This window comes from Neofelis nebulosa, chromosome 8, assembly GCF_028018385.1.
Source record: "Neofelis nebulosa isolate mNeoNeb1 chromosome 8, mNeoNeb1.pri, whole genome shotgun sequence".
In the NCBI taxonomy this organism is placed as follows: Eukaryota; Metazoa; Chordata; class Mammalia; order Carnivora; family Felidae; genus Neofelis; species Neofelis nebulosa.
Window position 1 is genome coordinate 59,426,019 of NC_080789.1, and position 22,179 is coordinate 59,448,197.

The following is a 22,179-nucleotide window of genomic DNA, read 5'->3' on the forward strand; positions in this document are numbered from 1 at the left end:
TGATCATGGTTCGTTGGTTTGAGACCTATGTGAGGCTCAGTGCTCACAGTGCCAAGCCAGCTTGGGATCCTCTCCCTCTCTCTCCACCCCTCCCCTGCTTGTGCTCTCTCTCTCTCCCTCTCTCAAAAATAAATAAATAAACTTAAAAGAAAAGAATACTCATTTTTTTTTTTTAATGTTTATTTTTATTTTATTTTTTTTTAATTTTTTTTTAACGTTTATTTATTTTTGAGACAGAGAGAGAGACAGAGCATGAACGGGGGAGGAGCAGAGAGAGAGGGAGACACAGAATCAGAAGCAGGCTCCAGGCTCCGAGCCATCAGCCCAGAGCCTGACGCGGGGCTCGAACTCACGGACTGCGAGATCGCGAGATCGTGACCTGAGCTGAAGTCGGACACTTAACCGACTGAGCCACCCAGGCGCCCCTTTTTAATGTTTATTTTTGAGAGAGTGTGAGCAAGGGAGGGGAAGAGAGAGAGGGAGACACAATCTGAAGCAGGCTCCAGGCTGTCAGCACAGAGCCTGAGCGGGGCTCATACCCACCAACTGTGAGATCATGACCTGAGCCGAAGTCAGACGCTTAACCAACCGAGCCACCCAGAGACCCAAAAGAATACTCTCTAAAAAAGAAAGAAAGATGGGCCCCCTCCCCTGTTCACGCTCTGTCTCTCTCTGTCTCAAAAATAAATAAACGTTAAAAAAAAAAAAAATTTTTTTTTAAAAAAAAAGAAAGAAAGTAAGTTGGAGACTGTAGGAGAAATAGAGCCTCTGGCATTATTGTCTTTACCTGTATCTTCATTTAGTACCAGAGGGAGAGAACCTTCTAAGAGTTTCTTCTGAGAAAATGGTTGCACTAGGGATGTGGAAAGAGCTGCAAGGGGAGGGTGGTAATGAGGAGCAATTCTGATCCCCCAATGTACACCCCCAGCTCCAAAACTACAGTTCAGATTTGGGAAAGCAGCCCCGAAGGGTGCCTAAACGTCGGCAGGCTGCCCAGGAGCTGTCCATTCAACGCCGCTCCGCCCTCAATGTGAGACTCTTCCTCAGAGACTTCTGCTCTGAGTTTCTGGAGAACTGTTACAACCGGCTCATGGGCTCAGTGAAGGTGAGAACCTAGGGAGGATGGGATAGGGAGGTGATGGGACCAGTGGTGGGTAAGAAGGGCAGCTGGGGAGGAGCCTGAAGGAGGCTGACCCCAGAGTGTGGATTAGAAGTTGGGCAAGGTATAGGGCACCCTTGAGAGATGGTGAGGATGTTAGGAAGGAGTGGGACAATTGGGACAGTTTTAAAAAGGCTTAGAGAAATTGCCCCAGAGGAAGGGGAAAGGAATGTGGAGAGACCTGGGGAGAACAAGAGAGGGTGGAAATTCTGGTCCTAGAATGTGGTTATAATGGTGTCTAGGGTTTATCCCATCGTCATACGACAAGGAGAAAGTTGGAAGCCCTGGGGTCACAGGGTGGTCTTTTTCTCCTCGACATTAGGATCACCTGCTGCGAGAGAAGGCTCAGCAGCATGATGAGACCTACTACATGTGGGCCTTGGCTTTCTTCATGGCCTTCAACCGAGCTGCCTCCTTCCGGCCAGGCCTGGTTTCTGAGACCCTCAGTGTCCGTACCTTCCACTTCATTGAGCAGAACCTCACCAACTACTATGAAATGATGCTGACGGACCGCAAGGAAGCTGCCTCCTGGGCACGTCGGTGAGTGGGATGAGAACTGGGGTCAGAGTGGGCATCTCAGCTAGGTTGGGAATCTGAGTGCCTGAATTCCAGGTGGTACTTTCTTCCTGTTTCAGGATTAAGGTGGTAAGGATGGGGAGCAGGGACTGGCTGGGTCATTCTTTTTGATGGCACCTTTTTTAGGGAAGGTTTAGAAGTGATACATTTTCCATGAGCCAATTTCCTAAGTTGTCCTCCATTTCTCCTCTTTCCCTCATCTCACAGGATGCACCTGGCCCTGAAGGCCTATCAGGAGCTGCTGGCCACAGTGAATGAGATGGACATGTCCCCAGATGAGGCTGTGAGGGAGAGCAGCCGCATCATCAAGAGTGAGACCCTGGCCTGGTCTCTGACCCTGGCCTTTCCTGTCTCTTGACCACAATCTCACTCTTTGCAGTCCCAACTTCATCCATCTCTCCCTTTACCAAAGTTTCCAGACCAATCCATCCATTCCTTTCTCTTCTCCATTCCTAGACAACATTTTCTATGTGATGGAGTACCGAGAGCTGTTCCTGGCACTCTTTCGAAAGTTTGATGAGAGATGTCAGCCACGCTCTTTCCTTCGTGACTTGGTAGAAACCACTCACCTCTTCCTCAGGATGTTGGAGCGGTTCTGTCGGAGCCGTGGGAATCTGGTGGTGCAGGTACTGGGCAGCCCCGGCATGTGGACAGTTTGGAAAGAGCCATGAGGGAAGGGTCAGAGAACAGGAAACTCTCCTCATATTTCTGCAGCTTAAGCTCACCTATTAGAACTACTCTGAACTAAGGAGGGCAAAGGGTTTGTTGGTGTTGCTCATGTGAGTCTACTATAGTTTCCTTTTTTCTTTTTTTTTTTTTTTTTTTTTTTTTTTAACGTTTATTTATTTTTGAGACAGAGAGAGAGACACAGCATGAACGGGGGAGGGGCAGAGAGAGAGGGAGACACAGAATCGGAAGCAAGCTCCAGGCTCTGAGCCATCAGCCCAGAGCCCGACGCGGGGCTCGAACTCACGGACCGCGAGATCGTGACCTGAGCTGAAGTCGGATGCTTAACCGACTGAGCCACCCAGGCGCCCCTATAGTTTCCTTTTTTCAATTAGATTTATTTCCAGTGTAACATAAATATTTTAATTCATTTAGAAAGCATTTATTAAATACCTACTGTGTGCTAAGCACATAAACTATGGGGATTCACAGTTTTAGGGTTTAGTAATTATGCTGTGATCCTTCTTGGTTATACTTCAGAAGCATTGTAGTGAGATGGAAAGAACCCTAAATTAAAAGCCAGAAGGTCTGGGATCTCATCCTATATTAGTTACCGTTAGAATAACTCAACCTGCTCATATGGGTCCCCAGATCCCTAAACGTGGGATTGTAATATGAGCTTGAAATGAAATAAAAGATTAAAGACGTGCAAGACCACGTTGGGGAGGGGCAGAGAGAGGGGGAGAGAAAGAGAGTCCCAAGCAGGCTCTTTATCAGCATAGAGCCTGGCTCAGGGCTTGAGCTCATGAAAGGTGAGATCATGACCTGAGCCAAAATCAAGAGTTGGATGCTTAAACCAAGTTAGCCACCCAGGTGCCCCTTTTTTGGGTAGAATTTCTTATCCTCATAGTAAATCTGTTCATTTTATAGGCTTGGTTAAGCTAGAACTGCTTTTGGGAAATCTCTGATCCCAAGAAATAAGTTAAATACTACTCTTAAGTTTTGCCATGGCATTTTATGCTCAGCCATATTCTAGGTCTTACCCATACTGTACTATAATTTACCTGTCTACTCACCTGTCTCAAGATTCCACTAGATTGTATGTTCCTCAAGGGCAAGGAAATACACTGTTCACTGTTGCATCCCTATTCTTATGAATAGCACACAGTTGTCATTCCATGACTATTGATTATTAATTAATTCAGACCTCTGGTGAATGAATTAATAGAGAAGACATTGATGGGAAAAAGTCCTCTTAGCTTTTCTGTCATCCTAACAATGGTTCTTTCTCCATAGAACAAACGAAAGAAAAGAAAGAAGAAAAGGAAGGTCCAAGATCAGCCTGTTGCTTCTGGTAATGTCTCCTATAGCACAGGGGAACTAGAAGCTATGTGGCCATCCCTGGCCGAGCAGCTACAGTGCTATGCCCAGGTAGGTAGTTGCAGAAAGTCTATCTTTCTCAAGGGTAGTGCACCGATAGGCTGTCTGGGTTTCCCTCCTCTGTTCCCATAGCCTTAATCCCTCTCTAGGATCCTGAGCTCAGTTTGGACTCCATGGTTCCCTTTGATGCGGCCTCAGAGGTGCCAGTGGAAGAGCAGCGGGCAGAAGCCATGGTGCGGATCCAAGACTGTCTCCTGGCTGGTCAGGCCCCACAGGCCCTAACCCTCCTTAGGTCTGCCCGGTAAGAACCCTGCTCATCCCTTCTCCTGGATTCAGCTCCTGGATTTCGGGGGTAGGGGGAGGCATTCACTGTGGTACAAGGTTCTTTGCCTTCAATTGAGAGAAGTCCCATCAGAAGCATGGGGGCTCTGTACTGAGCACTGAGTCCTGGGGAGCTTGGATTGGCTTTGTGGGGTTTTTGTTGTTTGTTTTTAAATGTTTATTTATTTATTTTTGGAGAGAGTGTGTGAACAGGGGAGGGGCAGAGAGAGGGAGACAGAGAATCCCAAGCAGGCTCCACTCTGTCAGCTCAGAGCCCGACATGAGGCTCAAACCCACAAACTGTGAGATTATGACTTGAGCCGAAATCAAGAGTCTGACGCTTAACTGAGTGAGCCACCTACGCCCCCCTGCTGTTTGTTTTTATCTTATTTTTGAGAAATATCAGCACAATTAATTGGGGGGAAAATATAGATAATTCTATTGGCTGAAGATAATCATCATTAACATTTTGATGAGTAATCTTCCAGGCTTTTTAATCTTCTGTGTTGTATATAGATCTATACAGCTTCTTTTACAAAAATGAAACATTGTATATGCTGTTTTATAGTATTTTTTTACTTCTTAATATATTGTGAGGATTTCTTAAGAGATACGAGATATATTGCCATAATTGTTAATGGCATCATGAAATGTACATTTGTTCAACCAAATGTCAGACATTTAGATTGTTTGCATGGTGATATTCATTGCAATGTGGCTTATTTTTATTAAAATTTTTTTCTTTTTTTATTTTATTATTTTTTTTTTATTAAATTTTTTTTTTTTTTTAACGTTTATTTATTTTTGAGACAGAGAGAGACAGAGCATGAATGGGGGAGGGTCAGAGAGAGGGAGACACAGAATTGAAACACGCTCCAGGCTCTGAGCTGTCAGCACAGGGGCCCGATGCGGGGCTCGAACTCACGGACCGCGAGATCGTGACCTGAGCCGAAGTCGGCGCTCAACCGACTGAGCCACCCAGGCGCCCCTATTAAAATTTTTTTCTTAATATTTATTTATTATTATTGGGAGACAGAGAGATAGAGCATGAGCATAGAAGGGGCAGAGAGAGGAGGAGACACAGAATCCAAAGCAGGCTCCAGGCTCCGAACTGTCAGCACAGAGCCCCATGCAGGGCCCAAACTCACAAACCGCGAGATCATGATCTCAGCTGAAGTTGGACACTTAACCGACTGAGCCACCCAGGCCCCCTAAAATTTTTTTTAATGTTTCTTTATTTTTGAGAGAGAGAGAGAGAGAGAGAGAGAGCGCATAAGTGGGGGAGGGGGAGAGAGAGAGAGGGAGACACAGAATCTAAAGCTGGCTCCAGGCTCCGAGCTGTCAGCACAGAGCCCGACGCGGGGCTCAAACCCACGAACCGTTAAGATCGTGACCTGAGCCGAAGTCAGACACTTAACCAACTGAGCCACCCAGGTGCCCCTCGTTGCAATGTGGCTTATGAGGGAAAATTTCCCCAGAGTCTTTGTTTCATCTTTGAGTGATGGTTTGCATTCTCTTTCTGGCAGCAAATGAAATTCCTTCTCTCACTTCTCACTTCAAATTATAACTCATATTCTCCCTGGTTAAAGTCTTTTTTTCTCTCTGGGCTTCAGGGAGGTGTGGGCAGAGGGAGATGTGTTTGGCTGTCAAGACATTTCTGCAGAGGAAGAGATCCAGCTGCTGAAACAGATTCTCTGTGCCCCGCTTCCCCGTGAGTCTCCATTTCCTTCACATCTCTGTCCTTCCAGCTCTTTTCTAGAACCAGCATCACAGAGATCCAGTAATCCTCGGTCTTTTTTTTTTGTTTTCTGTTGGTTTTTTTTTTTAATATTTTAAAGTTTATGTATTCATTTTGAGAGAGACAGAGCAAGTGGGGGAGGGGCAGAGTAAGAGGGAGAGAAAGCATCCCAAGCAGTCAGCACTGTCAGCGCAGAGCCCAATGTGGGGCTCGAACCCATGAAATGGGAGATCATGACTTCAGCCAAAACCAAGAGTCAAGTACTTAACTGACTGAGCCACCCAGGTGCCCCTAATTCTCACTCTTCCTATAGGGCACCAGGGGCCAGAGGAACAAGGGGCAGAGGAAGAAGAGGAGGAGGAGGAGGAGGAGGAAGAGTTGCAAGCGGTCCAGGTGTCAGAAAAAGAATTTAATTTTCTGGACTACCTGAAACGGTGCGGGCTGAGCAGACTGAGTTGGTCCCAGGTTGGCGACTATAGAGCTGGGAGGGCCATCACTGTCTTTCTCATGCTGACAGCCTCTTTCTCTGTGTCTTGGTGCAGTTTTGCAAGCTCGACTGTTGTGCGAGCCTATGTGCTGCTGCTGCGGAGCTACCGACAGAACAGTGCCCACACTAACCACTGCATTGTCAAGATGCTGCACCGGCTGGCCCATGACCTCAAAATGGAAGCCCTCCTTTTCCAGCTCTCCCTCTTCTGCCTCTTCAACCGTCTGCTTAGTGACCCGGCTGCTGGGGCCTATAAAGTGAGGGCATACCAAGGAACAGGGATGGAGAGGCATAGGGGGGTCTGGGGGTAATGAAGGGTAGTCTGCAAGAGATAAAGGGTGCTGAGTGATGTCAAGGGCTAAGAGAGGAGAGATCGGTGAGGAAGTAGGCAGGCAGGTGGACGGAGCTGGAGGGGCAGGCTAGGAGAGTCTGAGTGAGGAGAGGCAGCTGGGAATAGGTAGAAAATGGCTGGAGGGCCTGGTTTATGTGTCCATTTAGGCCAGAGGTTTCACAGCAGCTTCCTCATCCCACAGGAGCTAGTGACTTTTGCCAAGTACATCCTGGGCAAGTTCTTTGCGTTGGCTGCAGTCAACCAAAAAGCCTTTGTGGAGCTGCTGTTCTGGAAGAACACAGCTGTGGTTCGAGAGATGGCCGAGGGCTATGGCTCTCTGGATGGCGGGTGAGCTTCAGGATGGGAAAGGATGGGCAGTAATGGTGGGTGACACAGTCACAGAGTGTCAAAGCTGGAAGCGCTTGCAGATCAGCTAGTCTGACTTTCTTCCTCTTTAATAGGTGAGAAAATAAGCTCCGAAGGTGAATTGCTTTCCCTGAGATCACCCAAGAGAGGAAGTGGGTCTGGAGCCTATCTCCTGTCTGCTCTAGTTTCCTTCCTTCACCAGCCTTCGTGGGGGTAGTCAGTTGGCAGTGGGGTGGCCCTTGTCCCAAAGGTGCCCTATCCCAAAATGTGCTGGGAAACCATAAAGATTCATGGAAATGTTTGCCCTCTTTCCCTGTAGCTCAGCTCCTCTTCTTTCCCCATAATCTGCTCAGCCCCTGCAGTGTCTGCTTCCGTAGGCCCAACCCAGAAAATCTCTTCATTTGGCCTTTGGGTTCATAAGTGGAAGGAGAATGAAGGAAAGGAAGCACACCTTAGGCCACTGCTAGTGGCTCCTTTCAGTCACCTGCGTTACCCTTCTTGTTCCTTTTGGAGCTGACCAAAGAGGGCCTTTGGTCTCCTCTTTGGGGCCAACATCCTACATGTTCCCTTTCTCCTTTCCCCATTTGTCAATTTATTTTTATTTTTATTTTTATTCATTTATTTTTTTTATTTTTTTAACATTTATTTGTTTTCGAGACAGCATGAGCAGGGGAGGGGCGGAGAGAGAGAGGGACACAGAATCCAAAGCAGGTTTCAGGCTCTAAGATGTCCGCACAGAGCCTGACACGAGGTTGTAACTCACAGACCATGAGATCGTGACCTGAGCCGAAGTCAGATGCTTAACTGACTGAGCCACCCAAGCACCCCTATTTTTATTTTATTTTATTTAAGTTTATTTATTTATTTATTTTGAGAGAGAGTTTGTGCATAGGAGGAGCAGAGAGAGAGGGAGAGAGAGATTTCTAAGCAGGCTCTGCACTGTCAGTGCAAGCAGCCTGATGCGGGGCTCAAACTCGAAAACCCATGAGATCATGACCTGAGCCGAAATCAAAGTGTGTGATGCTTAACTAATTGAGCCACCCAGGCACCCCTCCTTTCCCCCATTTAGATCTTCCAGTCGCAGACCCCCGGTGTGGAGCCCAGAGGAGGAGGCCCAGCTTCAGGAACTGTACCTCGCCCATAAGGATGTGGAAGGTATGAGTCCTTGAGATCTGAAGATTTTTGAAGCAGGCAGCCTGAGCTCTAGGACCCCTCTTTACTGCCTCACTCCCCCTCCACGTTAGGTCAGGATGTGGTAGACACCATCTTGGTGCACCTGAAAACCCCTCGGACACGCAAGCAAGTTATCCACCATCTGGTACGGCTGGGACTGGCCGACAGTGTCAAGGGCTTCCAAAGGTAGAGGCACATGTTCTGGAGGGCATTGAAATTGGGAGTTCTCGGTCCTCAGTTTCCTCCCTGGGCCCCCTCTTCCACTGATGTCTCCTTAAGCAGGAAAGGAACCCATATTGTACTGTGGACAGAAGATCAGGAGCTGGAGCTGCAGCGGCTTTTTGAGGAGTTCCAGGACTCAGATGGTAAGTGGAAGCTCAGGGAACCTTGGAGATGAGAGAGCCGAGCTGGCCATTGCTTCCCCCTGCCTCCTGTTCCCAAGGAAGGCTTATCTCATTCCTTCTTTCCACTTACCATACCTGTGGTGTCATTTGTGAGTGAATTGAATTAGCCTCTTTCCAAAGACCTCTGCTGTCTTTCACTCCTCTGTTTCCCCTGTTGCTTTAGGGAACTTACACTTTCTCTCTTTGTAGATGTGCTAGGTCATATCATGAAGAATATCACAGCCAAACGCTCACGGGCCCGAATAGTGGATAAGCTGCTGGCTCTGGGGCTGGTGGCTGAGCGACGGGAGCTATATAAGAAACGCCGGAAGAAGCCAGCACCCTCGAGCTCGGTAACAGTCTTTCCCTGGCTCTGCAGGCTGGGCCCACTCCCCCTGAAGTGCCCCTCAGAGGTAGCTCACCCAGATTCTTCCTGCCTTAAGCTCTCTGGCTAGGTGTCTTCCCCTCCACACTCACACACACACACACACACACACACACACACACACACACACACCACCAGTTTCCAGGAGTGGTCAAGAACCAACGGAGTCCACTCAGTTCTTCATCTTGTTTCCTTTTTAGCCTAATGGAGAGGAGTCCCTGAAAGATTTTTGCCAGGAAGATCTGGAAGAAGAGGAAATCCTGCCAGAGGAAGAGAGTGAAGAAGATGAAGAGAAAGAGGAGGACTCAGAAGCAGAGCAAGCCCAGGGTAGCTTAGTGCTTTCAACTGAAAACCTTGGGCAAAGCCTGTATCAGGAAGGTGAGGACTTGGCCTACGAGAGATGTCTCAGGTGGAGGGGTTGGTAGTATGAGCCAATTCTAAGTTTCCCTCCTTCCCTTAGGCTTTTCTGCTCCCCTTCTGTGGCTCCAGAACTGCCTGATTCGAGTAGCAGATGATCGAGAAGAGGATGGTGAGTGGATAAATGATGGTTTTCGGGGCTGGGGTACTGGAGGCTGCTGGAGAGCTGGCCGTGGGATGGATGACCAGTTCTTTCTTCAAAACTTCACCACATGACTACTGGCCCTATTCTAGGCTGCTCGCAGGCAGTGCCTTTGGTGCCGCTGACAGAAGAAAATGAGGAAGCAATGGAAAATGAACAGTTTCAACGGCTGTTGCGCAAGCTAGGAGTTCGGCCTCCTTCCTCTGGGCAGGTAAGTATGCCAGTTACGGTATCAGCTATGGCATATTACTGCTATTTTAAAATACGTACATCTCTTTCTCCTCGTTGCAGTTGCCATCTCTGACCTCATTTCCTCTCAACTTTGACCGAGACTCCTGCAGCAGCCATCCTGTTCATCTTCTCTAATCTCGCCTTTCCCTAGTCCGTCTTCCATGTTGTCCTGAGTTTTCCTCATCCCTTCCTCCCTTCCTTCCTTCCCTTTTTATTTTCTTTTTATTTTTCCCTTATTAAGTAGGCTCCATGCCCAGTGTAGAGCCCAGTGTGGGGCTCAAACTCACAACCCTGAGGTCAAGACCTAACCACCTGAGCCACCTAGGCACCCCACAAGTTACCTTTCTAAAGTGGAATTTTGATTGTATTACTCCCCTGTCCGTTACTTCCCTTTCTCTCCAGAAGAGATTATATTACTCTCCTGAACCAACCAACTGGATGGTTCTGCACTGTTGGCAGGACAGAGTCCTCGACCTCTGAGTGGCATGCTTGGCCTTGACCAGCCTTTGCAGCCTCATGGCCACGCCACCCACACACCTGTGTTTCCCCATCCTCCTCCTGGACTACTTTCTATTCTCCAAACAGTAGGCTTCTCCTATATCCACACAGTTGATCGTGCCAGTCCCTCCATTGGACAGCTCCAGCCACACATACAAAGTGACACACATATCACCCATCTTCCTGACGACCCTCCGCTCGACCTTCAAGAGTCTATTCAGTTCTTACCTCCTCAGAGAAGCAGTCCCTACCACTCCTTCAACCTCTAAAGTGAAAGTAATAACTTTGGTAGCTGGGATTTATTCATTCCCTTGATGTAGCCCCCATCCTGTGAGATTACAGTATGTTGGTTCTTTCTCCCATTAGATTGTGGGTTCCTTGAAAGCAGGGATCATATCTGATTTATCTTTACATCCCCAATATCCATTCATTCATTTATTTTATTATCTAAAAAAATTTTTTTAATGTTTATCTTTGAGAGAGAGAGAGAGACAGAGCAGGGGTGGGGCAGAGAGAGAAGGAGACAGAATCTGAAGCAGGCTCCATGTTCTGAGCTCTTAGCACAGAGCCTGACTCAGGGCTTGAACCCATGAACTGTGAGATCATGACCTGAGCTGAAGTCTGATGCTCAACCAACTAAGCCACCCAGGCACCCCCATTCATTCATTTATTTAATTAACAACTGAATTTACTGGGAGCTTTGTGATGTATGAGGCACTGTACTAGACATTGTGCATATACTGGATAAATAAGCAATAAGTAGAGTTTATTCAATGAATCATATTTTTTCAATGAATGTTATCAAGATCGGGTTAAGTAGAGTCTGCTCCTTTCCTACTGCTTTCATTTTCAACTTGTTTGCACCTGTAGGAAACCTTCTGGAGGATTCCAGCCAAGCTGAGTCCTTCCCAGCTCCGGAGGATAGCAGCTTCTTTGAGTCAGCCAGAGGAGGAGCAAAAACTTCGGCCAGGACTAGAACCGAAAGTCCCTGGAGAGCAAAACCCTGAGGAGGAGCACCAAAAGGAACAGCGAGCACAAGCCCTGAGGGCCCTCCAGTTGGCCCGGAAAAAGAAAGCTGGCCTGGTGTCCCCCAGCGGTAAGACCACTTACCTGTTGGGTACTAACTATGGGCTAGCCATGTTGATCTAGAGGGCTGATAGGGTATTTTGAGAAGATGAGGGCCCAGTTCTCTAATTCCATGCCTCTCATGGTCATTTCAGGGGAAGGGACCACTGGTGAGAAAGAACAGCTGCAAATGGTACCCAGGAAGCGACAACTGCTGGACAGCGATGAAGAACAGGAGGAGGATGAGGGCAGGAACAAAGGTAGGGAGTCTGACAGGGACCTGCTTTTTCTTCTGACCTCTGGCATCTTCCCTTCAATCCCGAAGATCAGTGCTACTGTCCTTTCCCCATAACATATTTAGATTCTCTCTCTCTTCTCACCCCTTTCATTCCCATAGCACCAGAGTCCAGAGCTCCAGGAATCGAAAAGAAGAAACGGTTTCAAATTGAGGATGAAGATGAGAATGACTGAAGAGCCAGAAGCTTTGGGGTAGAGGTAGATCATTTTTAGGTGGTGAATTTCAGTCAGACTTCAGAAACAGGACCCAGAAACTGCTCTTAGTAGACAGAAGCAGTAGAGTCCTGGGCTTCCCCAGGGATTTGGGGTCCGGGAATCTCCGGCAACAGTGTTGGGACAATTCTGCAATCACTTCTTGCGTCTCCCAGTTTTAGCAGTATGCCTCAGTAGCTCTCCAGAGACTTACCTCTCTTTTTCTAGGATCTGTTTCTTTGGGTTAGTAGCACCCCTTAGAAAATCGGAGGAGTGAGTGAGATATAGAAGGCACCTGGGACCCTGTTTGGCTTTCTGCCAGAGGTGGGTCACAGCACCAGATGGGGAGCTTTGTGACATGATGGGTGGGGGTATTGCACCATTTTTAAAAAGCACCAGATGCTCCCGTCCTCATATTCTTTCCTGTGATCACTCCCAGGCACCAGATCGAACCCAATTCCTGTGATTTAGGTAGGGTTGGGATGCAGTACTCTCGAGATGATGAACGTGTTTGGTTTGTGTTTGGTATTACATTCAATGTGTAAAATTAAAAGTTGCCAATGTTGATGTGATGTGCCAGTCTGTCTAAGTCTCCCAGCCTTCCACCTGCTATGTTCTTGGAAGAAGAGCCTTTAACTTTTAGGGTTAAAAGAGGCCATCACCCTTCCCTTTTTTCCTGCTTTCCCTACAGAAGACATGAAAACATTCTCACCTCAAGATCCTTTGTCTAGGATAAATCTTCAGGATGACAAGTGTATACAGCAGGAAGAAGCAGGAGCCACAAAGGGTGCAAGAGCCAGTTTTCCAGCATGGAGCAGAGTGGAGGATAAAGTCTGGGCAAGAAAGAGATGAATAAATACTGCAAATGCCGTGTCTTTTCCTGTTCTTGGGAACCATCAGCTTTCTGGCTCCCCATGTTTCTAGCTAATGTGGGATGAAGGAGACATTCCAAAAATAGCTATTGAGATCAGGGATAGCCCTAGGTAAAGGATGCATTTGGATTGTCTTGTTCTTCTGACTTGGTGTTTTTCCTCCCACAGCCTCTAAAGATAGGAGTGAAGCTACCTCTGGGTAATTGAAGTTTCCAAGGGCTAAGACATTTCCTAGCTTGGTCTGGTCTTGGTGTATCTTTATCCCAAGCCTTTCCCTACTTCCCAACCTGAGCACTTCAGCAGGGCCGTTCCGGCTCCTTTGTTGTGTCTTGCTGTCCGCATTGGCTGTCTTTCCAAGAAATGCCCCCAAAGGGGCTCTGACCTGCCAGGCTTCTTTGAAACTTCTAGCCCCAATTTCTTTTACTGGTTTCTCTTATCAAGTATAGACCATTTGCTGTGATTGGGCACAAAAGTATTGCTATCCTTTTCCATTTATTTACCCTGTAGTTTTGAAATTTTTAAATGAAAAGAGGAATAAAAAGCTACTTTTACATATTTGAGTCATAGCCATCTGATTCTCACTCTAGATCTCCCTGGATCTCTGTGTTGAACTAGAGTGGGAATGTGGGAGGGAGAGGCAGATACTGCTAACAGAAATTTCAGGTTACTGGGGAGTGTCTGAGACCTGGACAAGCTCCAGTCAGTCAATACATGTGCAGTTCAGATCTTCCAGGAAGAAGAGGCGTAGGTGGAATTAGAAATGCAAGAGATTTATTGGGGAAATGTTTTTGAAGGATAAAGGGGAGATAGAGCAGTGTAGGTTGGGAGAGCCCATAGCCCATGATGGTGGTCAGATGCCTGTGAGAGGAGAAAGGGGGAAATTGCAGTGTTACTCAGAAAATCTTGTCCGACTGTTGGGGAGCCCCAAGCAAAGATTACCTGGTTGAGGAGCCCCATATCTGGCAGACACGGGCTAGCCCTAGCACCCTCCACTAGTTATCGGCTCTGAGCAGCCTGGAGGGAATGACGTGGGTGTGACTGCAGAAAATCCTAAGGAGTCAAAACTTAAGATGTCAGCCGAATAGATTCTTTACTGCATGTTCTTTTGAAGGGAGCTCTGAACAGAACGTTGCAGTACAAACGTGCAAACACTTGGCACAGTCGTGTCTCCCACTGATCACTGAGGCAAGCAGCCATTCCCTTTGTTCCCCTCCTACAAGACAGTACTGGGAGTGGAGCAACCTACTGGAAAGGCGCACATCTCACTAAAGGGTAATTTGGGGCTCTTGCATTTAAGTAGAAAATGAAACAGAGAAGTCCCTGGTGACCTAGGAATAAGAGAGGCCAAGTGAGATCAATTGGGTTCCATTTCCCATTCCATGGACCCTAACCTAAAAGGTACAGCCTAGAGGTGATGCATAAGTGAAACTTTATTTTCTAGCTCCCACTTCAGCAATAGTTTGATTGTTCATTGCTACATGTTAACACTTTATAGCTGCCATTTTGTATGGAACCCAGACAAAGTCCTGATGTCCTTTCCCTCATCCCCAGGATCCCAGCCACCCTCTGCACACCCTGATTCTGTTAGACTTGGCCCCTAATGTTCCTGCCTGGCCTTATCCACATGGCCTCTCTACCCAAGATCTAATAGGCCTGGCACCAGGGAAGCCCTGGAGCAAGCTGACTTTACCAAACTGATGCCTGGACCCACAGCTTTAGCTCTATAGTCTGGGATGTGTAAAAGTACATAGACCCACACCCACTAGCTCTAAGGACTCTGGAATAGCAGACACAGCGGGGAAAGTATTGTGTGGTACCTTGGCCCCTGTTCTGCAGGTGCTGGACTCAGGGAAGGCCACATGTGTCTGCCCCACTGAGGACTGGGAGCCAGAGCAGCCTGAGCACAATGAGGTCCCGTCGTTGACAGGAGTGGAACCCTACTATAAACTGCATAGCTTTATGCTATACTGCTTAGAACTGCTCAGAGGCCGATAAATGACTGAGATGAGGCCATAGAGGATTATGACCTTCTGATAATTGTGATGGTTGGGATCGATGCAGTTGTTGGTCAGCTCTGCATTTAAGCCTGTGGTAAGGGCTGAGGTTTAGCTCCAGTGTTACTATGAGAAACAGCCTCTTCCAGAGACAAGGGAGCAGAGCTTAGGGGAACCTTGGATGTGAGTGACCTGGAAGAAACAACTACCATGACCTCAAAGGGGCAGGTGTCAGAGGTAGTAACTTGAGCTCTCTGCTGGTGATGGGTCTTGTTTAAGCGCTGTAACTTAGAGCCTGGGACTGGGAGTTTTGTGCTAGAAGAAAACTAGATAGGCATAGAAGGAATGAATTCTAATTTTTTGATAAGCTGTGTGGCATTCAAAATCCAAAGTAAACATTAGCTCTGATACCTATAGGATATACAGTGATGAAATATACAGTAGTTAAAAAGCATGCTAATTTACATTTGTCTAACAGTTTTGTTTCATGGCCCAGATGTGTGTGTGTGTGTGTGTGTGTGTGTGTGTGTGTGTGTGTGTGTGTGTTTTAAAGTATTAGAGCACACACAAGCAGGGGAGGTGCAGAGAGAGAGAGAGAGAGAGAGAGAGAGAGAGAGAGAATCCATCCCAAGCAGGCTCCACACTGTCATTGCAGAGCCCGACGCGGGGCTCGAACTCCTGAACCATGAGAGCATGACCTGAGCCGAAACCAAGAGTTAGACGCTTAACCAGCTGAGCCACCTACGTATATCTTGGTTGTGGTATATCTTGGTGAGTGTTCTATAGGTGCGAAAAGAATGTGATTTTAAGGTAAAATTCACATAACACTTCATCATTTTAAACATTTTAGAGGCACCTGGGTGGCAGCTGTTGGTGAAGGAACTTAAGAGAATGAGCCATACACTACATTGGTTCCACCCCCAGAGTATACCCCTCCTTATTTCTGACCTTGACTCCTACAGTATCTGACCCTCTAAGGTTCCTCGTCTCAGTCTCCTTTTCCCTAATCATTCATTTCCCTTTCTGCCTGCAGAATTCCTTTTAAAACATGGTTGTCGTCATGTCTTTACTTTGCTCAAGAGCATTTCATGGTTTCCCATTTCTTTCAGGACAGTCTGGACCCAGAATAGCATACTTGATCTGAGCAAGTCTCTGCATCCTCACCACCATGCCTGACTATGCCCATATTTTAAACTGTTGCCCCTTGCCGCCAAATTTTTTTTTAAAGATTTTATTTATTTATCTATCTATCTATCTATCTATCTATTTATTTATTTTTAAGTAATCTCTATGCCCAGTGTGGAGCTTGAATTTACAACCCCAAGATTAAGAGTCACATACTTTACAGACTGAGCCAGTCAGGCATCCCAGCCCCTCAGGGTTGTTTTTTTTTTTTTAATATTTGTTTATTTTTGAGAGAGAGAGAGAGACACACACACACACACACACACACACACACACACACACACACACACACACGGTGTGAGTGGGGGAGGGGCAGAGAGCGAAGGAGACACAGAATCTAAAGCAGGCTCCAGACTCCAAACTGTCAGCACAGAATCCGATGTGGGGCTTGAACCCATGAACCCTAAGATCATGACCTGAGCCAGTCAGACGTTTAACTAACCGAGCCACCCAGGCGCCCCAACCTTTCAGTATTTTTAATCAGCCTCACAGAGCCGGCATTTTCATATACCAAACTGTTGATTATCACTGTCCCTCTATTGGCGAGCTCTATCCAACTCCTATCTCATCCTTCTAGAATCAGCTCAAATGTGCTTTCTTTTGTCACACAGCTTTTGTCACTCTTTTGAACCCCCAACCACAAGCAGTCACCCTTCCCGCTGGGATTTGTTCATTCCCCTGATAAAGTGCCAGTCTTAAGTGTTTCATCTTCTTTGTTCTTTTTCCCATTACACTGTGAGCACCTTGAAGGATTGTGTTTTACTCATCCTTAGGTCCCAAAGATGCATTTATTAATATATCCAATTAATACATATATGTATTCAGTGCCTCCTATATAAGAGTCACCATTCTGGGGGCGCCTGGGTGGCGCAGTCGGTTAAGCGTCTGACTTCAGCCAGGTCACGATCTCACGGTCCATGAGTTCGAGCCCCGCGTCAGGCTCTGGGCTGACGGCTCGGAGCCTGGAGCCTGTTTCTGATTCTATGTCTCCCTCTCTCTCTGCCCCTCCCCCGTTCATGCTCTGTCTCTCTCTGTCCCAAAAATAAATAAAAAACGTTGAAAAAAAAAAAATTAAAAAAAAAAAAAAGTCACCATTCTGGGCATTGGGTGTCAATTGGGAGTGATTACCAAAAACTAGGTATATGTAGGTGAATAAAGCAATATTTAATTTATTGTTTAATTTTTTTTAATGTTTATTCATTTTTGAGAGAGAGTGCGAGTGGGGAGAGGCAGAGAGAGAGGGAGACACAGAATCTGAAGCAGGCTCCAGGCTCTGAGCTGTCAGCACAGAGCCTGATGTGGCACTTGAACCCACAAACCATGAGATCATGACCTGAGCTGGAGTCAGATGCTTAACTGACTGAGCCACCCAGATGCCCCAAAGCAATATTTTTTAGGAAGTTTTTTTGTTTTTGTTTATGTTTATTTATTTTGAGAGAAAGAGAGAGAGAGAGAGCATAAGCAGGGGATGGGCAGAAAAAGAGGGAGAGCGAGAAGCCCAAGGAGGCTTCAGACTGCTAGCGCAGAGTCTGACAGGGGGCTTGAACCCACAAACCATGAAATCGTGACCTGCGCCGAATTTGGACGCTTAACAGACTAGACCACCCAAGTGCCCCTAAGATTTTAAGTACTCTCTACACCCAACAAGGAGCTCGAACTCACAACCCCAAGATCAAGAGTTGCATGCTTGGGGCGCCTGGGTGGCTCAGTCAGTTGAGCGGCCAACTTCGGCTCAGGTCATGATCTCACGGTCTGTGAGTTCAAGCCCCGCATCAGGCTCTGTGCTGACAGCTCGGAGCCTGGAGCCTGTTTCAGATTCTGTGTCTCCCTCTCTCTGACCCTCCCCCATTCATGCTCTGTCTCTCTCTGTCTCAAAAATAAATAAAGGTTAAAAAAAATTAAAAAAAAAAAAAGAGTTGCATGCTTTACTGAGCCAGCCAGACACCCCAAGTTAGATGATTTTTTTTAGTGTTTATTTATTATTGAGGGACAGAGAGAGGCAGAGCTTGAGCATGGGAGGGGAAAAGAGAGAGGAGGGGACCCAGAATCTGAAGCAGGCTCCAGACTCTGAGCTGTCAGCACAGAGCCCGACATGGGGCTTGAACTCACAAACTGAGATCATGACCTCAGCCAAAGTCGGATGCTTAACCAACTGAGCCACCCAGGCACCCCAGCAAGTTAGATGATTCTTAAAGTCATTCAGAGGAAAGCTTCAGCCAGAGCTGGAATCTGAACTCGCTGGAAAGCAAGCCCCTGATGAGAAGTGCTAAGCACAAACCCTGAGGGCCCTCCTGTAAGCCAGCAAAAGGAGAGCAGTCCTGGTCTCCCTACAGGATAATAGGACTGCTGTCTAATGAGTACTTACGTACCAGCCACATTGGTCTAGGGGCTGGTGGAGTTAATTTTGATGCCTCCTATTTCATTGGGAGACCAGGCAGCTAAAACAGCAACCAAGATTTTTAGGGTAGTGAAAAGTGTTCTGTATGGTACTGTAAAGGTAGATATATGTTATTATTCATTTGGTAAAACCCATAGAACTATATGATGCAGGTGCGTCTGGATGGCTCAGTTGGTTAAGCATCTGACTCTTGATTTCAGCTCAGGACATGATCTCATGGTTCATGAGTTTGAGCCCTGCATCGGGCCATCTGTGATGGCAGTGCGGAGCCTGTTTGGGATTCTCTGTCTCCCTCTCTCTCTGCCCCTCCCCTGCTTGCTCTCTATCTTTTAAAAAAATAATAATAATAAACTTAAAAGAGCTATATGATGCAAAGAACTGAACCCTGATGTGAACTGTGGACTTAGGTAATAATAATACATCATAACAAAATAAATAACTTTAAAAATAATAATCAACTGTAACAAATGTACCACACCAATATAAGATGTTAATACAGGAAACTGAGGGGTCAAGGAAGAGGGAATATTTGGGGACTCTGTGCTTACTGCTTAATTTTTCTACAAACCTAAAACTACTCTAAGAAATAAACTCTAGGGGCGCCTGGGTAGCTCAGTCAGTTGAGCATTCGACTTTGGCTCGGGTTATGATCTCGTGTTTGTGAGTTTGAGCCCGGCGTCGGGCTCTGTGCTGTGCTGACAGCTCAGAGCCTGGAGCCTGTTTCGGATTCTGGGTGTCCCTCTTTCTCTGCCTCTCCCCTGCTTGCGCTCTGTCTCTCTGTCTGTCGAAAATAAATAAACAATAAAAAGATTAAAAAAAAAAAACTCTACTAATTAAAACCACCACCAAAAAAATCTCAGCTGACACCTGTTGGGATTTGATGAGGAACAGGTGGAAGACAAGGAAAGGAACAAAGGTAGGAAGTCTGGGAGGACCTGCTTGTGTCTTCATCCTTCTGTCATTTTTCTCCTTGGTCCTGGAGACAAACTCCTCACCACTTTCCCTCCCCCTACCATATTTACATATTCAGTCTGTCTCCCCTGTCACTCCCAAAGCATGAGAGTTAGAAATTTGGGTAATTTTTTTTTCAACGTTTTTTTTTTTTTTTTTTTTTTTTATTTATTTTTGGGACAGAGAGAGACATAGCATGAACGGGGGAGGGGCAGAGAGAGAGGGAGACACAGAATCGGAAACAGGCTCCAGGCTCTGAGCCATCAGCCCAGAGCCTGACGCGGGGCTCGAACTCACGGACCGCAAGATCGTGACCTGGCTGAAGTCGGATGCTTAACCGACTGCGCCACCCAGGCGCCCCAAAATTTGGGTAATTTTAACAAAAAGTCATTTCCACATTGAGGAGGATGGTGATGCTGACTAACTAAACATGGAGATAGGGCCAGTTATAGAGAGTGAACTCAAGTCAGGAATGGGAGAATCTGACAGGGTCCAAAAACCTCCTGGGCTGTACAGAAGCAGCAGACTCTTGAGGTGCTCCATGGATTTAGGGTCCAGGAATTTCAAGCGACAGTGTTGGATGCCTCTAAATCCAGTTCCTCCTCCCAATTTTAGGATTGTGTCCCGGTAGCTCCCTGAAGACTTACTCCTCTTCTTCTAGAAAACTTTTTTCTTTTTTCTTCTGATTTCTTTTTGCTCATTAGGGGCCCCTCCTGGGGCTGAGAGGAGTAAAATTGGAGGAGGGACCAGGGATCTGTTCATTGGCCTAATGCCTTTGGCTGTGTGCCAGAGGTAGGTTATAGCACCAGAGAGGAACCTGTATGGCAAAACGATGTGGCGACTTCTGTACCAGTTTTAGGAAGCACCACATGTCGTCGTTCCCTATTTCCAGACTAGTTTCTCATGTAGACCTCTAGAAATGAGAAATGAAGCTCAATGCCTACAGTTCTGACGTAGGCTTAGAAGTACTATCTGGGTGGAGAGCTGGACGTCCGGCTTGGGAGCAGGCACCTTCGTTTCGCGCGCAACCAAAGAGCGACTTAAAAATGGGTGATGGGGGCGCCTGGGTGGCGCAGTCGGTTGAGCGTCCGACTTCAGCCAGGTCGCGATCTCGCGGTCCGTGAGTTCGAGCCCCGCGTCAGGCTCTGGGCTGATGGCTCGGAGCCTGGAGCCTGTTTCCGATTCTGTCTCCCTCTCTCTCTGCCCCTCCCCCGTTCATGCTATGTCTCTCTCTGTCCCAAAAATAAAAAAATAATAAAAAAATAAAAAGTAAAAAAAAAAAAAAAATGGGTGATGTTGAGAAGGGCAAGAAGATTTTTGTTCAGAAGTGTGCCCAGTGCCATACTGTGGAAACGGGAGGCAAGCACAAGACTGGGCCAAATCTCCATGGTTTATTTGGGCGAAAAACAGGTCAAGCCCCTGGGTTGTCTTACCCGGATGCCAACAAGAACAAAGGCATCACCTGGGGAGAGGAGACATTGATGGAGTATTTGGAGAATCCCAAGAAGTACGTCCCTGGAACAAAAATGATCTTCGCTGGCATTAAGAAGGCAGGGGAAAGAGCGGACTTGATAGCTTATCTCAAAAAAGCTACTAAGGAGTAATAGTTGGCCGTTGCCTTATTTATTACAAAACAGAAATGTCTCCTGACTTTTTTAATGTGTACCATGTTTAAATTGATCTCATACACCAGAATTCACATCATGAATGGCTGATAGAATATTTCTTTTGGACAGTCCTTATTTAAATAAGATTGGCTTGTGGTTAAATGAATATGATTCACTTTTTGACCTTTGATAGTAATTCTGGTTCAGCAAGTGCTGTCACTGTTTTCCCCTTTGAAAAATATGATTGGGGTTGATTAGATGTTGAGCTTTTCGCAGAGATGGTAAATGCCATCTCTAAACTTACAGGAGATTGGTTTTATATTTAGATTTATGTAACTGGTTATGTTAATATATTTAAATACTGAGGAAATCCCTTCACTGTATCAGAACAGCAAGACTCAGCTGTGTTTCAAGTTGTGTTTGCTAGCCTGTTAAAGGCAAGGGCTGAAGATAAGCTGGCAATGTCCACTTTATCTTTTTAGTCTTAAATATGCCAATTTAATTAAAATTCCCTGCATTTAAAATGTTGCCTTTTGCTTAATGAAAGGCATTTTAGTGTGGTCTATGTATAATATTAAATAAAGAATATTAGCACTTCTCACATTTTATAGATGATCTGTAAGGTCAGATGCTTTTAAAATTCAGCGTGATTGGGGCGCCTGGGTGGCTCAGTTGGTTGGGCGTCGGACTTCGGCTCAGGTCATGATCTCGCGGTCCGTGAGTTCCAACACCGCGTCAGGCTCTGTGCTGACAGCTCAGAGCCTGCATCCTGTTTCAGATTCTGTGTCTCCCTCTCTCTATGACCTTTCCCCATTCATGCTCTGTCTCCCTCTGTCTCAAAAATGAATAAACGTTAAAAAAAATTTTTTTTTAAATAAAATTCAGTGTGATAAGTTATAGCGGCAGATTTGGCTTGTGAATTCTTTACTAAATTATAATTCAGGATTGTTTTCTACATAGCTATTCAAAAATACAACTGTGGAATTACCACAATGTGTGATTGGTAATGGTGCTTTTGCTAACTCGTTAGAAGGGTTAAAGTAGGGGCACCTGGGTGGCTCAGTCGGTTAAGTGTCCGACTTAGGCTCAGGTCACGATCTCGCGGTATGTGAGTTCGAGCCCCGCGTCGGGCTCTGTGCTGACTGCTCAGAGCCTGGAGCCTGTTTCAGATTCTGTGCCTCCCTCTCTCTCTGACCCTCCCCCGTTCATGCTCTATCTCTCTCTGTCTCAAAAATAAATAAACGTTAAAAAAAAAAAAACTTAAAAAAAAAAGAAGGGTTAAAGTAGAGAAGATATATCATCAGCACAAATTTGTAAATTATGTGATAATGCTTAAGATAATTAAAAACAAAATCACAGATTAAA

The 22,179-nt window shown here is 46.4% G+C and overlaps 2 protein-coding genes across 4 annotated transcripts in view; both read left to right on the top strand.

Moving 5' to 3' along the window:
• The window catches only part of TIMELESS (timeless circadian regulator), a 31,510-nt gene extending 18,276 nt beyond the window's left edge, over positions 1-13,234 (top strand). For 2 of the 3 annotated variants that reach the window (XM_058742359.1, XM_058742360.1), the window contains exons 10-30: positions 929-1,105; positions 1,482-1,699; positions 1,943-2,046; positions 2,192-2,361; positions 3,698-3,832; positions 3,931-4,082; positions 5,716-5,813; positions 6,154-6,274; positions 6,383-6,584; positions 6,861-7,006; positions 8,094-8,179; positions 8,269-8,383; positions 8,480-8,562; positions 8,791-8,933; positions 9,166-9,343; positions 9,426-9,494; positions 9,617-9,735; positions 11,124-11,349; positions 11,474-11,578; positions 11,716-11,813; positions 12,499-13,234. In XM_058742359.1, the coding sequence (XP_058598342.1) occupies positions 929-1,105; positions 1,482-1,699; positions 1,943-2,046; positions 2,192-2,361; positions 3,698-3,832; positions 3,931-4,082; positions 5,716-5,813; positions 6,154-6,274; positions 6,383-6,584; positions 6,861-7,006; positions 8,094-8,179; positions 8,269-8,383; positions 8,480-8,562; positions 8,791-8,933; positions 9,166-9,343; positions 9,426-9,494; positions 9,617-9,735; positions 11,124-11,349; positions 11,474-11,578; positions 11,716-11,789 (2,721 nt within the window). In that variant the 3' untranslated portion in view covers positions 11,790-11,813; positions 12,499-13,234. The remainder of the gene's footprint in view (positions 1-928; positions 1,106-1,481; positions 1,700-1,942; positions 2,047-2,191; positions 2,362-3,697; positions 3,833-3,930; positions 4,083-5,715; positions 5,814-6,153; positions 6,275-6,382; positions 6,585-6,860; positions 7,007-8,093; positions 8,180-8,268; positions 8,384-8,479; positions 8,563-8,790; positions 8,934-9,165; positions 9,344-9,425; positions 9,495-9,616; positions 9,736-11,123; positions 11,350-11,473; positions 11,579-11,715; positions 11,814-12,498) is intronic. The other variant, XM_058742361.1, reaches the window with a different exon arrangement.
• A 7,259-nt stretch (positions 13,235-20,493) lies between these two features.
• Positions 20,494-21,127, top strand: LOC131483980 (cytochrome c-like). Its single transcript, XM_058682282.1, has one exon. It carries the CDS (start codon positions 20,494-20,496, stop codon positions 20,809-20,811), a length of 318 nt encoding a protein of 105 aa, XP_058538265.1. The 3' UTR covers positions 20,812-21,127.
• The last annotated feature ends 1,052 nt before the right edge of the window (positions 21,128-22,179 follow it).